Source organism: Rousettus aegyptiacus, unplaced genomic scaffold, assembly GCF_014176215.1.
Source record: "Rousettus aegyptiacus isolate mRouAeg1 unplaced genomic scaffold, mRouAeg1.p scaffold_m13_p_9, whole genome shotgun sequence".
Lineage (NCBI taxonomy): Eukaryota > Metazoa > Chordata > Mammalia > Chiroptera > Pteropodidae > Rousettus > Rousettus aegyptiacus.
The window spans coordinates 59,463,761-59,481,796 of NW_023416312.1; the positions used below are offsets into that span (position 1 = coordinate 59,463,761).

General features: G+C 37.1%; 1 protein-coding gene and 1 pseudogene across 3 annotated transcripts in view; both read right to left on the reverse strand.

Moving 5' to 3' along the window:
• Positions 1-8,425: 8,425 nt before the first annotated feature.
• LOC118608048 lies at positions 8,426-8,544 on the reverse strand (annotated as a pseudogene).
• Positions 8,545-11,391: 2,847 nt separating this feature from the next.
• The window catches only part of ZMAT1 (zinc finger matrin-type 1), a 43,684-nt gene continuing 37,039 nt past the window's right edge, over positions 11,392-18,036 (reverse strand). For all 3 annotated transcript variants that reach the window (XM_016133284.2, XM_016133282.2, XM_016133283.2), the window contains exons 6-7: positions 15,586-15,685; positions 11,392-14,273 (exon numbers count right to left, since the gene is read on the reverse strand). In XM_016133284.2, the coding sequence (XP_015988770.2) occupies positions 12,950-14,273; positions 15,586-15,685 (1,424 nt within the window). In that variant the 3' untranslated portion in view covers positions 11,392-12,949. The remainder of the gene's footprint in view (positions 14,274-15,585; positions 15,686-18,036) is intronic.

The following is an 18,036-nucleotide window of genomic DNA, read 5'->3' on the forward strand; positions in this document are numbered from 1 at the left end:
GAACCTTTTGGGGCCCAATTATCTCGCAAAATATCTCCCTTACTCTTTAGCTACCAGAGCCCCTTGCAGTTCTTCAAGCTCCATGAGGACAAAGGCACTGTGTGAATTTTTTCATGGTCCTCCCTTCCCTTCCTAACATCATGCTTGACATACATTATGTGCTTCAGTGGATGATAGTTATATTCCAGACATATTCCTTTCTTCTCTCTAACAGCAGCCTGTGATGGACCAGGACCCCAGCCTTGGAGCCAGTGCTCATAAGTGATTCAACAGGAATTTAAGGAAGAGAAGCCTAGGCTTGTCTCTAACTTGATGAGCCTTTAGAGGGGCATTCTGGAGATCTTGGCCTTTTTGTACTCAGAGCAACTTTACACACACTCCCTAAGCATCTTATGTAGCTGGCATGAGAGACAGTTGAAGATCAAGTGAAACTTCTGAAGGTAATCCAGCTTACTCAATTGAGAGATCCATTCAATAAGGAAAACTCTGGAGATGTGTGTTATCATGAGGTTACCGCAGTTGCTCATTTACACTACTCAGGTAAAGAACTGGAAGTGGAACATTGTCCAGTGATATAGACTTACCTCTTGGAAAAATTCCGGCTCCAGCTTTCCAAGGATCTCCTCAGGGCTGTGGAATGGCATGTGGTTGATGACTTCTATCCTATATCAAAGTCACAGAAGCCCTCATACTTCTCAAACCTCTGAAATACGCAAGAAGGAAACTGAGACAAGTGTAAGAAATCAAATAAGCCACCTACAAAATGGCTCACGGGTATTTCCACAAGTTCTAAATTATACTGAGGCCCCTACCTTAGGACTGGCCATGAGCTGGTCTGCCTCTATGTCTTCAATGTTTGAGTAATGACTATGGGTATAGATAAAGTTTCAATTCATTCCTCTCCATTGGGTTTCTCAAGCCATGAGTTAACTTCGACCCCTGAAATTTTGATGTTTTGGGGGGGAAACAAGGTGATGGTCTATGATACTGATTTTCAGTTAAGTGCAGCAAAAAAAGGTATAAGATCAGTAGCAGTGGGCCCTTAGTTTCTTTTTCCATCCACCCATCTGGTTCACACTCATTGGCCATCCATGCAGTGGTAATGCTCCATCTACTTATCTTACTAAATCCTCCTCAGCACCTCTTATCCAGGTCTACTACCTTCAATAACATAAACAACGCTCTTAAAGCACGTCAACTGAATGTTTACTTTGAACTACACTTGGTCCTTTTCTCTCTGAGATTCAAAGCAATGGCTTCAAATCTTTTCGGTGACGCCATGTTGTGCCACTGGTAGATCTGGGCATACGCTTTGGTTATCCATTCCCTCTGGCTCCAGACCACTTTCCCTCACGTGATATGTGTTGAGAAGAGGCCCCACAGGAATTTATTCTACAGCATGTACAATTGAGCTTTCCTCACTCAGCAGGCTCTGCATTGCACTATCCAAGAGACTGAGAGAATCTTGTCTGTTCTTGACTATTACAAGATGAGAGAAACCCAGAAGGGATCTTCACACTGCTCAACTTTCCTCCCAGGTCAGGTCAGAACCACCCTTCACAGTGGCACACTCAGGAGAGAGCTTCAATCTTCTCCCCTATCCCTCCTTCCATCCTGCAATTGTTGACTGGAAATCCACAGTTATTCCTCTGCCCGCGTCAGCCCTTAGTATGCCAGGCCCTGGATCATTGTGTTTGTTAGTTTTGTGTCAATTTGTCTGAGTCACGGGGTGCTCAGATATTCTGGTTAAATGTTATGTCTGGGTATGTCTTGTAGGGATGTTTCTGGATGAGAATAACAATTGTTTCGATAAACTGATTTTCCTCTTCAATGTGGGTGGATATAATTCAATTGAGTGAGTGCCTGAATAGAACAAAAATACACGGGAAGAAAGAATTAGCTCTCCCTCTGCTTGACTTCTTAAGCTGAAACATGGGTCTTCTGTTGCCCTCAAACCAGAACTCACACCATCAGCTTTCTTGGTTCTCAGATTTGTACCAGGACTAATGCAATTGGTTCTTCTGGTTCTCAGGTCTTGGACTTGAAATAGAACTTCACAACCAGAATTCCTGGGTCTCCAGTTTGCACATGTCACATTGTGGGACTTCGTAGTCCCCGGAATTGTGCAGGCAGTTCTTTATAATAAACCTCTTTTTCAGATATCTGTCTATCATCTATCTCTATCTATCTATCTTCTATCTATCTATCTATCTATCTATCTATCTATCTATCTATCTATCTATCATCTCTCTCTCTCTCTCTCTCTCTATCATCTATCTATCATCATCATTTTCTATGCATTCTGTTTCTTTGGAGAACCACGAGTGATAACCGATTATTAACTAATTGGTTTATTTCTGTCTTTGCCTGAATCTAGAGAGCAGAAATTATTCTAACATAATTGGTTATATTTTCCTTAAGATAATCATTATAACTAAGAAGTTTGTTTTAATGAAAACCCCTGAATACCCAATCTTTTATTCCAGTTCCGTTGGTTATAGTCCATGTATTTTTTGCCTCCTTTCACAGAACAGTGCTTTTAAAATAGCAATGATACCTTTCCACATGTTAGCAATATCTTTCTTTTGCATTCATTCAAGTGTATTCATGCCACTAATTTGTCCAGGCTCTAGCTCTACTACAATTTAGAGGTTAGAAAACACTTCATAATAAAATAGAAAAGATTAAAAAAATCCTCTCTTATATGGTGAATAATACTGTACACCAAGCATTAGAAAAAAAGACAAATTGAGTATGAAAAATAATAGTATGTCTGTATTAAAGATGCAAAAATTCTAAATAAAATATTACAAAACTGACCTAACAAATGTATTATAAAGAAGTGTGACCACATTTATATTTTGGGTTTCTTTGGACAACCCGAGAAGTGGAGTTGCTGGGCCATGTGGTATTCCTGTTTTAATTTTTTTTGAAGAACTTCCATACTGTTTTCCATAGAGGCTGTACCAATTTACAATCCCGCCAACAGTGCACAGCGTTCCATTTTCTCCACATCCTTGCCAGCATTTGTTTGTTGATTTATTGATATAGCCATTCTGACAGGTGTGAGGTGATACCTCACTTTGGTTTTAATTTTCATTTCCCTGATGATAAGAGATGTTGAGCATCTTTTCATGTGTCTCTTTGCTATCTGTATGTCCTCTTTGAAAAAATGTCTTTGCTCACTTTCTAATAGAATTAGGTTTTTTGTGTGTGTGTGTACGTGTGTGTTAAGTTGTATGAGTCCCTTACGTATTTTGTACATTAACCCATTATCAGGTGTATCATTGGCAAATATTTCTCTCATTCAGTAGGTTGCCTTTTTGGTTTCTGTTGTTGTTGGTTATTTCATTTCTTAGATTCCTCATGTACATGGAATCATGTAATACTTGTCCCTCTCTATCCAACACATCTCATTCAGCACAATATCCTCCAGATCCATCAAGGCGATATCATTTTTCATCACCTTCCTCTTAGTCTGTTGTGTCTTTTAATCTGAGGTGAGTCTCTTGTAGGCAGCATATATGGGGGTCTTGTTTTCTTATCCATTCAGCCACCCTATCTTTTGGTTGGAGCACTTAATTCTTTTCCATTTGAGGCACTGTTAATAGGAGCGTAGTTATTACCATTCTTTATCCATGTTTCTGATACATTTTCTTTCTTCTTAAAGAAGTCCCTCCAACAATTCCTGTAATGCTGGCTTGGTGTTGACTAATTCCTTTAGCTTATTTTTGTCTGGGAAGCTCTTTATCTGTCCTTCAGCTCTAAATTATAGCTTTGCTGGATAAAGTATTTTTGGTTGCAGATCCTGAGTTTTGGTCATGTTGAATATTTTGCACCAAGCACTTCTGTCCTGCATAGTTTCTTCTGAGAAATTGGCTGCCAGTCTTATGGGTGCTCCCTTGTAGGAAACTAACTGCTTTTCTCTTGTTGCTTTTAAGATTCTCTCTTTGTATTTAACCTTTGGCATCTTATGATGTATCTTGATGTGGGCCTCTTTGAGTTCATCTCGTTTGGGTCTCTCTGAGCTTCCTGGGGTTGTGTGTCTATTTCCTACCCAGGTTAGGGAAGTTTTCCATCGTTATTTCTTCAAATATCTCTTCAACGTCTTGTTTTTCTTCAGGTATTCCTATGACACAAATATTTTTACATTTAATAGTGTCACATAGGCTCCTTAAATTATTATTATAGTCTTGGCTTCTTTTTTCTTGCCATTCTGATTAAGTGCCCTTGGCTTCCCCATCCTCTATATTGATGGTTTGATCCTCTTCTTTATTCCCTCTGCCGATTCCCTCTAATATACTCTTCATCTCAGATAATGTGTTCTTCATTTCTCACTGGTTCCCTTTTATAATTTCCATATCAAATTTTTTTATTTTTTTTATCTCTATGTTAAAGTTCTCACTTAGTTCATCTACACTTCCCCTAAGTTCCCTGAGCGTCATTATAACCAGTGTTTTGAACTCTGCATCTGTTTGATTGCTTGATTCCATTATTCCTGAATCTGGAATATGGTCTGTCACTTACTGCCTATGTGATTTTAGGGAATGCTCAATCTCTCTGAGCTTCAGATTCTATCATGCGGTAGTCAGTAGTGCTGTGTGCCAAGTGTTTCCATTTCTCCCCCATTCTGGGCACCTGATAGGACTGCACTTTCTGACCGCCTTTATTTGGGTGTGGTTGTGTACATGACTAGTTCAATGGTTTGTGAGTGACACGTCTTATTTCTGGGCAAGAACACATGGCTGTTGGCTCGAGTCCCTCTGGGGCCCTCGTCCCCTCAGGCACAGTGACTGACAATTTCCTAGATGATGGATGCTGTCAGTTTGGGTCTCCGAGTCATCCAATAAGAATTGCTCAGACCCCCAACATCCATCACCTTGTGATGGACGCGCACCTGTCATGCACATGTAGTACAAGTGAAGAATAAGCCACTGACATCTGGGGGCCTTCTATTACCACAGAATAGCCCAGCCTTTCCTGTCTCATATATCTCATTTGTAAATTAAACCCTCTCAGGATTTTTTCTGAAAATGAAACAATTCATACGATGAGGTTGTCACGATGCTTCACATCAAATAGAAACTCAGAAATGGCAGCTATAGTTATTAACTAATAAGCTGGCTTTTTTAAAAGTGTAGAAAATTGGAATAATTTTTACAGGTAAGTCGTATCTTGCTCTCGAGAGCGGGGTACTTTATTTGTTGCTATAGATAAGCCTTCCTAATGAAAGTGGAAAGGTTAAACAAGAGAGACAGAGACTAACACAACAAGATAAAATGAGTTAAAGAACATTACGTAGTTTCTTAATAAGAACCATAGGCTATAAATATTAGTGAACATACATTACATCGTTCTTAGTAAACATAGGTACAAGATACTAATGTTTTAGAAGAGAATTAGTTTGTACAGGGTACCTTAAGTTTTCCGAAGAACACTGGTACCTCAAATGGTCTGGGGAGAAATGTTCCATTCCCGTATAAATCGAGGAAACTACCTGTGATAGACTGAATGTTTATGTTTCAACCTAATCTCCAACGTGATGGTATTTGGTGGTGAGGCCTTTGGGAGGTGATTAGGTGACGAGGGAGGTGCTCTCATAAAGGCAATTCATGCCATTATAAAAGAGACCCCAGAGAGCTCTGCTGGCCTTTCCGCCATGTGAGGACACATAAAGAAAAGAGCTGTTTATGAACCAGGAAGTGAGCTCCCACAAGACACTGAGCCTCAATTTTGGACTTCTCAGCCTCCAAAGTTGTGAAAAATAAATCTGCTGTTTATAAGCCACCCGTTCCATAGTGTGCTGTTATAGCAGCCTGAATGAATTAAGACACTACTCCTCTCTTTGAGATTCAAGTTGCATATTAGCACATTATCTTTAAAAATACTACAGGATGGAAATCCTTTTACCTTTGTTTCTGTATGTCCCATATTTCTTTAGTGGAAGGACACATTTTTGTTGTCGCTGTCTCTCCGACATAGTATCTTGTAGAACGAACGTGGAAGTGCTGAAATGAGAGAAACATACAGTGGATATAATATAATTAAAGCAGTGCAACTGACAGTAGTCTTTAACCATTTATCAAACAATATTTAAATTACCCATAATGTAAAGACAGTCCCTTATTTGTGGAACTTTACTCATTGAGTACCATCAACATGAGTTTTATGAAATGCGAGTATCGCTTATAACTTTACTTAATATGTTTCCCCCAAATAAATTCACTATCATTTTCCACATGAAGAAAGGAGGGAATTTTCACGGAGTCTAAGAAGCAATGGTTAGAAAATCAAAAGCTAATAGTGTCTGGTTGGACTAGCTTAAGCCATTTACAGATCCCAAGCACAAAGGGATTATCTCATCCCTCCCCACATGCACTTAAAAAAAAAAAACTACCGTGCAGCCAAGTAAATATAAAAAAATAAATTCTGAATCTTCACATGATAGCTACTTTCACACTTTCATTGAAAAAAATCGAATCAAATTCTTTTTAATAAAATCTCTCTCCTTCACTCTCTCTCTCTATAGAAGTAAATAAGAGACCGAAATTAAAATCAGATTTGGAATCGTCTACACAAATTGGCATCTAGGACATCTCTGGTGTCTTAACAACATGCTGAGAAAGCAGTGGGAGTCATCACAAGGCACAGACTGTGAATATGGCAGGGTGTAAAACAGGAGCATGACCTTGGTGTCGGGGCTGAGAAGAACAAGGAAAGTACATTACATCTGGTTTCCAGAGCCTGGCCACTCAGAGACTTCTATGAACTCCTGCCGTGCCCTGTTACATCAATTCTGGGAAAACTTTTAATACTTTCTTGCGACCCTCCTACGCAACCCCCCTCCTCGAGTATTGCTCACTGTGGCAGCATATAAATGGGCATAAAGGTTGAGATGTGATCCAGTCTCATTGAAATTCTCCCTGAGCCAGTGTGCCGACAAAATGTTTAACGGTCATACACTTAAAGGACAGACCCTCATACATGACCGTAGGTGGTCACGTGACTTCACGATCCATATAACTCACCACCGTGTAGCCCTACCTGACTTCCTGAGCCTTGTGTGACAGAGGCTACGAAACAGAAGGACTCCGGGTTCAAGAGCCCTCAATTTTCGCATGACTAGAGAGGTGAGTCTCGCGTGATCATAGTGCGATTGTAGCCTGGCACATGACCATAGGATATACATGAGCAACAGTGATTGGGTAGCGGTAATGCGATGGTAGAAGCTACAGAGCTGCAGACATGGATCCACAAAGTTGTAACTCAAGCCTTTCACATGACAGAGACGGCTGAGCGTGAGACATGACCATAGGGGGATTACAGGACCATAGCATTCATATGACCCTAACAAGCCATTCATTTGTGTGATTTTGAGGGCCGAGGCTTCCACATGCCACTAGCTAGTAACGGCTATGTTACAGGAAGAATCTACATGGTGGTCAGGGTTTAGAAGTCCACCATCCTCTGGTGACTTAAGTGCTGGATCCACCACATGACCGTCATTGTAACAGATCCAGAGAGGCCACGTGTGCTCAGGATTTACTAGCTCATGGGGATGACATGACCAGTAGTTCTGGCACTGCCACATAACTGTAGTGTCCACATGATGGCAACATTCATGTGACCTCAGCCTTAGGAATCCACAATGCATGCAAGCTGGGTCCACTTCGTGACAGCAGGGTTCAATGACAAGTAGAGTTCTCCTGATCTGTATGTTTCAGGAGACAATTTTTTTCATGAGACCTGGAGATATGAGATTGCCCACATTCCTGGACTTCGCAGGGATGGGGGTACCTCTAGTGCCCTACCTAGCACAAAAGCTTGGGCTTAACCTTCCCCTACCTCTTCTATAATGTACTAATTTTGTGGGGTTTTTTATAACTCATGAAATTTGATGCATAAATTAATACATAGCAGCAAAATAGGTCCTCTTTAAAACCATAACCATTGCCATATAGTAGGGACTACTTTAAATGCCTGAGCAGTGGGTACGGCTATGTGTTGTTGACTTATTTTCATGCCAGTCCAAACGAAATCTGTTTCTGGGTTCTCTTTCTGATTTATTCTCTTTCAAAGCTCTGTTTTCTTTCAGTTTATTTTCAAATAGTAGGTTAGGGTAGTTTCCATTTACTTCATGCTTATATTTTTCTGGTGTGTTTGCATCCTACAGGTTTTTGCTTCAAAGGTGCTTCTCTTAACTTTATTTTGCTGTCATACTACTGCCTAGGATCTGCTTTCTCTGGATTCTTCCCCAATCCACTACCATCTGAACTTTCCCTTCCCTTTACCCACAGTCTATCTACTATGTTCAATTTGATTTTTGAAGCTAGCAGGTTTTTTTTTTTAAGAGAGGCAACCCTTGTTTGAACTCATAGATTGCAAGCAACTTGTCAGCTTACAATCCCTTACTTTTTATTTTTTATGCCTACAGCACCTGGTCTTCCTAGGTGGTCTCACATCCAAGTACTAACAAGGCCCAACCCTGCTTAGCTTCTGAGATCAGATGGGATGGGTCTTGTTCAAAGTGCCATGGCCGTAGACGCAGTTTTCTTTTTGTATGTGAGCTTGTTCTTTTGGAGGAAACTCTATGCCGGATAGTTCTGAAATCTTCAAGAGCTTAGTTCACCACAGCACTGTTCTGTTGCTGTTTCGTGCAGTTTTTTCCCACTCACCTGTAAATCAGAAACTGTGATGATTTTGCCCATTTCGGTTGCTCTCAAACCTATTTTCCCAGTTTAATTAAGAAATAATGAGTTTCATTCATGTTTATGGCAGCACAATTTACAATAGCCAAGATATGGAAGCAACCTAAATGTCCATCAAGAGACGATTGAATAAAGAAGTTATGGTTCACATGTACAATGGAATATTATTCAACCATTAAAAACATGAAATCCTACCATTTTCAATGACATGGATGGACCTAGAGGTTATTATGCTGAGTGAAATAAGTCAGAGAAAGATAAATACCATATGATTTCACTTATATTCAGAATCTAAGGAACAAAAAGAACAAACTAATGAAAAACAGACTCACAGATATAGAAGACAATCTGGTGATGACCAGAGGGGAGCGAGGTTGGGAGGCTGAGAGAATGGGGTGAAGAGTTAAAGAAGTACAAATTAATAGTTGAAAAGTGTTCATGGGGATGGGGAGCATGGCATAGGGAATGCAGTTATCATTAATGTAATAACTAGGTGGAAAACCAGAGAGAAGGAGCAATTAGGGGATTGTTTTATAAACTATGTAAATGTTTAACCAATACAGTGTATACGTAAAACTAATAAAATACAATTCCAATTTTTTAAAATAAAATTAACCGTGTATCCTAAAAAAAAAAAAAAAGAAAGAATGAGTTTCAGATTGGAGTGGTGGAAATGATTATAAAGAGAATTGGACATTAAGAAAGATATTTTGGTAAGATGATCAAGGGTAGTTGCTTATGGTCTAATGTGGGAGTGCAGAGGTGCTTGAAATGGTGTTTGGCTTGAGCAATTGGGTGATTTTACGGAAATGGGAGAAACTGGGAAATGAATGGTAGGTAATGACAGAAGCAGGCACTCTATTTGGCTATATTAAGTTTGAAGTACCTATTAGCTAGCCAAGTCGATATATCAAAGAAAGTCTTTGAATTGAGGTCTGCTTAGATGTCACTTTCTTTGCGAAGCCTTTCCTGAATGCCCACATCTCATCCCTTGAAGCATATTATCCTTGCTACCCACAGCATCTATCATCATTCTTATTGAAGCCTTTATCAAACTTATGATGTACTTTCATATTTATTGGTTCATTTTCTCTTTTAGACTGTGAGCTGTTTGTGGAACATAACCTATGTTCTTTATTATTTTCTCAAGTTCCTTCCTGGCTCAATGCTGACAGTCGGCTCTTATTTGTTCAATACATGCATATAATGAGGTAGTCTATTCCATTTTTTTCTATAGCTCCAATTATTGAAAATCATTCTAAAGTCTGTCAAAATTTGCCTCCTTCTATCTTCTATTCAGTTGAGGACATACCCATGAAGCTAAATGTCATTAATTTACTTGTCTGAATATTGACTTTGATGATCCGCCTTAGGTCATATGTGATTTTATGTCTGGATGAGTGTATTAGTCTTTCAAACCAAGCATGTAATAAAAATCCCAGCACTGTTTTCCCATGTAGTATCTTAAACTACATCTTCTCAAAACATTTTTGTATTGTCTTCCATAGCCAAATGCAGGATTTAATACTTATGTTATTAAATTTCATTTTACTAGATTTAGTGCTCAACTCTAGAAGTAGAGATCATTTTGGATCCTGCATATATATTTAAATATCTTGACTTACACTTTTACCTCCAAGTGCAAAGAGACAGAAGTTGGGAGCAAAGCAAATGTGCCAAAGTTCAGTTCCAGGTCCTTGTTCCCAGCTTCAAATGGAAAATGATACTTTCTGGTTAACAGAAAATACATTTTATAGTAGGCTTAACATAAAGTTTATTTTTGGCCAAAAAAAATTTATTGTAAAAATTTTAAAAATCACTTTCTAGAACAAGTCACTGGCGGCTTCCCCAAGAACATAATCAACACCACACCCATATCCCTCCTCCAACTTGCCATCCAATTTAAATTGTTTTGTTTAAAATTTGAATGACTTATGCAGCATTAGTTAAGATTATGTGGCTAATTTTAATGAATCATTGATCTAGTTAAGTTATTTTGAAATGATCACAGTAATTTAATATCATAAGTGAATAATATAGTTTGGAATTCCTACCTCTCAGCTTTAAACACAAAAATGGACTTGTGAGAAATAATGTCAATTTTAAAAATGCTTAAAATTCATCTTGTCTCACATTTTCTATGAAGAAAAAATGCTTTTTTTTCAAGTTCAGAGAAGAGAATTTTCCCTTTTTGTGGCTGACAGTCTATCTGTTCTACTCTGGTTCTTCTTCCCCCTCTCTTCACCAGTACACCAGATGTGTTAAAAAGAAAGGAAGTGATATTATAGCACCAAATAATCTTATACCAAGTTTTGTAGACTCAAAGTTAAATTTGGGACTCTCTAATTCCCTTTTGGACTATTTATTCAACCACGTATAAACCTAACCAATCGTATTATGCTTCGGCTCAGATTTACCATTGTATTCAAATTTCAAGGAAAACCAACTATTAAATGCCTTGCCTAAGTGCTGATACATCATCGTCTAAACTTATTTACTTTTTTGATAAAATTAACACATCAAGGGGACACTACAGCCTATTTTTTCCCTATCCCTGATAACTCCATGTTGGATTCTGATGATATTCACACAAAGTCCCATAGCAACTTGATGATGCAACTGAGACCAGATCCTGAGATTTGGATTCCCAGGTTATCATTCTTTCTACTATACCATGGTGATGTTCAAATGCTTAGATAAGGTGCTTATCATAAAAAGGGGAGCACTAGAATAAAAAATAATCAAGATGAAAAAATTAAAATGTAATGCACCCTCACAGCCCTCTCCCATTTATAAATTCTTACTTCTTTAGTGTCAAGTATATAGTTGTTCATATTTTCTAATTTAAAACTGAGCTCAAGTCTGAATATCAGTTTCTACTAAGCAGGATGCAGAAGAAATAAAATTATTACAACTTTATAATGTGATTTCCCCAGAGGTGTAAACTGTTTAATTATTTCCCCTTTCACTCTCAAAATAAAATCATCTTTGGCCGAAAAATGATCATTTACATAAAACAGTGTGTAGAAATTAAAACACTTTAATATAATATAAACATTTCCAGAATATAGACTGATTTTGTATCAGTGCTTTTAAAACTATATATCATTTAAGCTTATTATTGTCTGTTTCATTTTCCACTTTCAGAACTAGAAAATACAAAAATACACTGCAAATTAGATTTAACAAACAAAAAAAAATCAATCTAAATTGTTTCGTACATTTTTCTTGGAGATCAAGAAACATAAACAAACACATCACAATAATAAAATACCACTAACACTAACACAACCCAAACAAAGAAAGGATTCTGTAATGCCTGGTAATTATTTCATTTAAAATAAATTAACTCTCATGGGTAAATAATTCACTATCACAGTAATTTGATGAATAGAAGTAGAGACAACCTCATTAAGGGAAATTACATTATATATAAGAAACATGTAATTTTTCTTTTTTTAAAAGAAAATGAGGAAAAGTAACTTCAGGAAAATAAATATTGAATACGTTAACTTCGCTTGGCTTTTGTTAGATGATAAAGTCACTTTGGAAGATTCAAATAATATGAATTTCATGAAACCAAGCTCTTCAACTTATTTCTTCAATTCAGTCTTAAGGGAACAAAACTAAAAAGTTCAAAATCCAAGAGCAAACTCATCCCAACACATTGATTTTTCTGTCTTTTCTTCGACAGATTTCCTTTTCTCTTATGTTCTTGTTGTGTTCATAGTTCTTCTTTCTTCGAGGCTAGGTTTAGACTTGTTTCTTCTTTTACTTCAATTTCCATTTTTACATTAAAAACTACGCTTTCCACAACTGACACTGACTGTATCCACCTCTCTTTTTCTTCATTTAATGCTCTTTGTCTAATTCAATTTTCTTAACTGATTTCTTCAACTGAGCTTTGGATAAACAATACTTTAACTTCAAATTCCTAGAACAGACTCATCCCAAAGCACTGACTCTTCTGTCTTTTCAACAGGTTTCCTTTGTCTTATGTTCTTGCTGTGTTCATTTGTTCTTTCCCAGAGACTAGGTTAGGCTTGTTTGTGTCTTCTTTTAATTCAATTTCAATTTTTACACCACACGCACACACACACACACACACACACTCCAAGTTTTTCTGAACTAACCCTGACTTTATTCACCTCTTTTTTTTTATTCACTAAATGTTCCTTTGTCTAAATCCATATTCTTATAAGATGCCTTCAATTAATCTTCAGGTAAATAAAACTAAAAGTTCAAAATCCAAGAATAGACTCATCCCAAAGCATTTCCTCTTCTGTCTTTTCTTCAACAGATTTCTTTTTCTCTTTCCTGTGCTTACGTTCTTCTTTTGTAGAGGGCACATCATGGGTTTTTTTCTTTTTTCGGTGCTTAAGCTTTCCTGAACTGACACTGACGTTATCTCCCTCTCTTTTCCTTTGTTCGATACTCTTGTCCTTGTCTAGATCCATATCCCCATAATTCTTTTTCTTTTTATGCTTGGATTGCTCTTTCTCTGGCCTTTCTTTGCCTTCCTCTGAGTGCCTTCTTCTCTTCTGATGTCTCCGTTTATGACCTGCTTGAGGGTCACTGATATTGTTTTCTGAGGGGAGGTGATTGTAAACTTCAGATTCTACACTGTATAAGCCAGAGTTATTTTCTTGCTGACTAAGGCTAAGGGGTACTGGTTTTTCTGGGAAATAGTCTCTGTTGGGCTGAAAGTCAGTCATAGAGTCTAGTTTCTGTTTGCTATCATGAGCTGGTAAGGAATGAGGTAACTGGTTTTCCACTGCCTGTGAAATATTGTATGATTCTGGATAGGTCTGGGAAGTTGCAAATGGGTGTCTTTGCTCAAATGTTCTATGTCTGGGTCTAGAATCAACCATTTCTCTGTACTTATGAGTTTCCACAGAGCCATCACTTATCTTTCTGAAACAAGTCTTTGGCTCTAGTCCTCTGGCTTTCTGCACTTTGATGTAATCTTCAAGTTCATCCTGGAAAGAATCATATGTCCTCTTTGAATAAGTTGGTAACCATTGATGTAACTGGCTTTCCACTGATGAAATATTGTATGGTTGTTGGTAGGTGTGGGAAGTCTCAACTGAAAATCTTTGCTCATACATTCTTTGTCTGGGTCCAGAATCAACTTCTCTGTACCCGTGGGTTCCCGTAGAGCTCTCTCTTATATTTCTGAAACAAGTTTTTGGATCTAGTCCTCTGGCTTTCTGTACTTTGATGTAATCTTCCAGTTCATCTTGGAAAGAGTTATATGTCTTCTTTGAATAAGCTGGTAAGCAATGAGGTAACTGGATTTCCACTGTTTGTGAAATATTGTGTGATCCTGGGTATGACTGGAATGTCTCACATGGGAATCTTTGTTCAAACATTCTATGGGTGGATCTAGAATCAATCACTTCTTTGTACCCGTGGGCTTCCAAAGAACTCTCTTCCATCTTTCTGAAGCAAGCCTTGGGCTCTGGTTCTCTAATTTTCTGCACTTTGATGTAATCTGTGCATTCCTCTTGGTAAGAGTCTTGTGTCTTCTTTGAATTCTTCACTAGACTGATAACAGTAGATTCTCTATAAAAAAGACAGTTGAAAGTTCTTGTTACTAGATTATTTTATTCTGAATATTTTCCTTGCTTTCATAAAGATTGGTCTGAAAAAAAAACCAAACAAACGAATTTTAAAAACCTACCTCAATATAAAAGCTATAAATCATGACTTTTTATGCCACAAATAAGCAGCAGGTATAGTCAAATATCTTCTGGGGACCTCACAATTTTTTACATGTAAAAACATTTTCAGGCCTGGGATGAAAGGGAAGATGAAAAGGTGCAAAGAAGCAGACATATCTGATACTATTGTAGTACTTAAAATGTAAGCCGTGATGGGATGTGTGGGAAAGAACCAATAATATTTAATGCCCTAAAGATGATCTGACCTGAATGTAACATTTAAAAAAAAGTTTTGATTAGTCAGTTCCTTGTACAGATCTATTAACTGTGATGGCTATTCTGGATCACTGAGGTTTTTTTAAATGTCTGGATGAAGGTTAATTTGTTGAGTCAGATAATTTAGCTCCTGAGTATTCAGACTCAATAGTATAAATCTTTTCTACTAGAATACGGTAACAGAAATACTATGCTTTGATTTTAAAAGCAACAAACCAAATACACAATAATTAAGTGTCCCTCCATCAAGCTACCTGACATTTCCAGCCCCAATTATCCACTCAATCTTCTCTTCCTTAAAATAACAGAATAGAATAAACATTTATTGAGCTCTTACTGTGTTCCAGTCCAGGCACCTTATACATATTTTTATATTTCATTATAACCACTTTATATCAGAGCTGTTAAAAGTTACTTACTTGGTTGAAATATAGATCTGGTATTCCAATCCAGATCTAACAGCAAAACCTTTGTTCTTAACCCTTATACTTCACTGGAAGGATGAGGACAGGATCACCGGATCCATGGAACTAAGCCAATTTACCAAGGATTATTTGAATTTGTATGGTTAGTCAGCGAATGACCCTTTAGCATTTCTCCAAAAAAGGACAATGGTGTCTGATAAGGAAGAGTGCCAGTTAACCAGCTCTGCCAGTATACCATTATGGCTAGAGAACTCCCTGAGGGATGCTACTAGCATGCAATATGTTACAAATACCACCAGGATTAACTCATAGGAAAATGAATGCCTAGAAAGTTTATAAATATATGCAAGGGTACTTGACAGAAGCCCTGGTCTTTAGTGTCACTGGAGCATTTTGGCAAAAAATAAATAAATAAAATAACATAACATAACATAACATAACATAACATAAAATAAAATAAAATAAAATAAAATAAAATAAAAAACAGCAAACAACAACAACAACAATACTTACTTAATTTGATGTTCACTTCCTTGCATATGGGACCGGAACATTTCTAAAGATGTAAAGGTGATATTACAAATATGACAAACGTAGGTTCTTGTACTAAATGCTGAAAAAACAGAGTTCAAGTAAAGAAGGTAAATATGGATACACTTAGAATCACATAGCTGGACAAGAATTTACTAGAGGTCATCTACTTGAACTTTCCCAATTTAAAGATAAGGCTCGGAGGTCAAATGATTTGGTCAAAGTCACAGAGCCACTTAGTAATAGGAGAAGCCTCTCAGAACCCATGTTACTTAATTTAAAGCCCAGAATTCTTTATACTACACCACACTGTTTTTCTACCTTTGGTCTCTTTCCCAAGAAATTTCCCTCTGCCTGCTTTTTGTTGCTACATGGAAGTGTATCATACACCTCAAATTTAGCATGCCAGACCAACTTTTGCCTCTTAACCCTTCAGTCAACCTCTTTTTGATTTTCACTAATTCTCTTTATACTCGAATAAAACCTGAAACATCTCAAAAGATTAAAGACAAATAAAAGCAAAGTTTTACTCTCTTACCTGAAATCACTGTAGTGCATTAGTTTACCAAAAGTAATTTCCACAGACAGATTTTAGAAAGGAGAGAAGGTTTAGTGAGACCTCCTCTCAGGACAAAAGCTGAAAACAAAATTCTAAAACAAAACTACTAGTTACAACTTCAAGAGAGTCAAGAACTATAGAATGGGTATGCTTGCTACCTCTCTACCATGCTTCTTAGGTAGAACTGGAAGCAGGTGATAAATTTTTATTTTTCAAACCTCATCATTTTTCCATTTCCTCTTTGGTCAGAAGAAGCAAATTAATGAATTTCATAAGCCAAATATAAAGACAATTCCACCCCTGAAAAGAGGCAATAAGTTGGTGGCTGAAGAGACTTCATGGTCAAGCAAGGTCATCTTTGAAATCTAATAGCGACTTAATTATTTAAAGGATGTTAAAACAATCATTACCAAGTGTATTGACCTTGTCCAAGCAAAGATTATTCATAGAAACAGGAGACTACTGTCAAAAGGAAAGAAAGATGCTGACTTTGAAGAACATGAGGACTCTTTTTACTCTCGACATGTACTTTACGGTGGGATGGGTCCAGGAGAGCTCAGCAGGTATGTCAAAGCCTGAATGAATAATTCCTCAAAACTATCCTCTCTCCCTGTGCTCTGATTTTGTGCTCGCAAAGTCACTTTCTGATTACCATTTAGTTTCCCATGTTCATTGATACCCAAAAGAAGATAATCTGGATGATAAATTTATATATATATATATATATATATATATATATATATATATATATATATATATAATCTCCTTCTACCATAAATCAATACCAGAATGACAATGAATTAACTTAAACTACAACATTTCCCAGACTTTTCTATTAAGAATCACCTGGCATATTAGTTAAAAATGTAGATCTCCAGGCCCTTCCTCTGGAGAACATGATTCACTGTCTCTGATGCAGGGAATTTGTGTTTTAACAATATAGGTAATGATTATCAGAGAATGCATAAGAAATGTACCAACAGAATACCTTTTGAATTTCTTGCTTATTTATTACCATCTTCCAAGTTTGCCTGCAGTTTGGTGAGTTCCTGATTTGAGGCCGATTAACTGTGAAGATTCTGGACTTCTTGAAAAGCTAAGGACTAAATTCAGGACTCTCCATTCTCACAACAATGCTTTTTAGGAAAATTATTACTATCTTTATGCAACAGGTGTGGAAATTAAAGCTTGGATTCGCATGGCCAATAGCTTACACTTTGAGGGCACTCCAGTTATGAAAGATAAGCAGTAGTCTCAGTTTCCTCTAAATTAGTGGCTCCCAATGCTAGTTGACCATTAAAACAACATGGAGAACTTTAAAAATATTCATGTTATAGCTCCACATCAGCCCAATTAAATCAAAATCTGTTGGGGTAGAATTAGACTTTCTTATTTTTTAAAGTGTTCTAGATGATTTTTCTGCGCAGCCATTGTTGAGCACCTAGATTATAAAGTCCTAGATTATAAAGCCAATGATCATCATTATGACTATAAACTCAGATTATATTTCAAATATTTTATACATTCGTTTAATGCTTATAAAGTATATTGTATATAATGTTCTCTTCAGTTCCTCCTTTGTTTTTTCACAAATTACATCAGAAAATTGTAATATAAATAATATAGGGGTTTAAAGGAGTGGCAGGTCACATATGGAGGATCCAGAGGCAGTTCTGGAACTGTGGTCTGATTATTATTACCTTAGCCCTTGTCTTTTTCACACATTGATATTCTTTATCTTTTTCTAGGATACTGACACCTCAAAAAATAATAGATAAAAATGGTGTAAACCCTTTCTGTGAAGATATAAAGCCTATTTATTGGTCCCAAGATAAAAATTCCTGGTCAAATTCTCCTGGAACCTGCCTCCACCA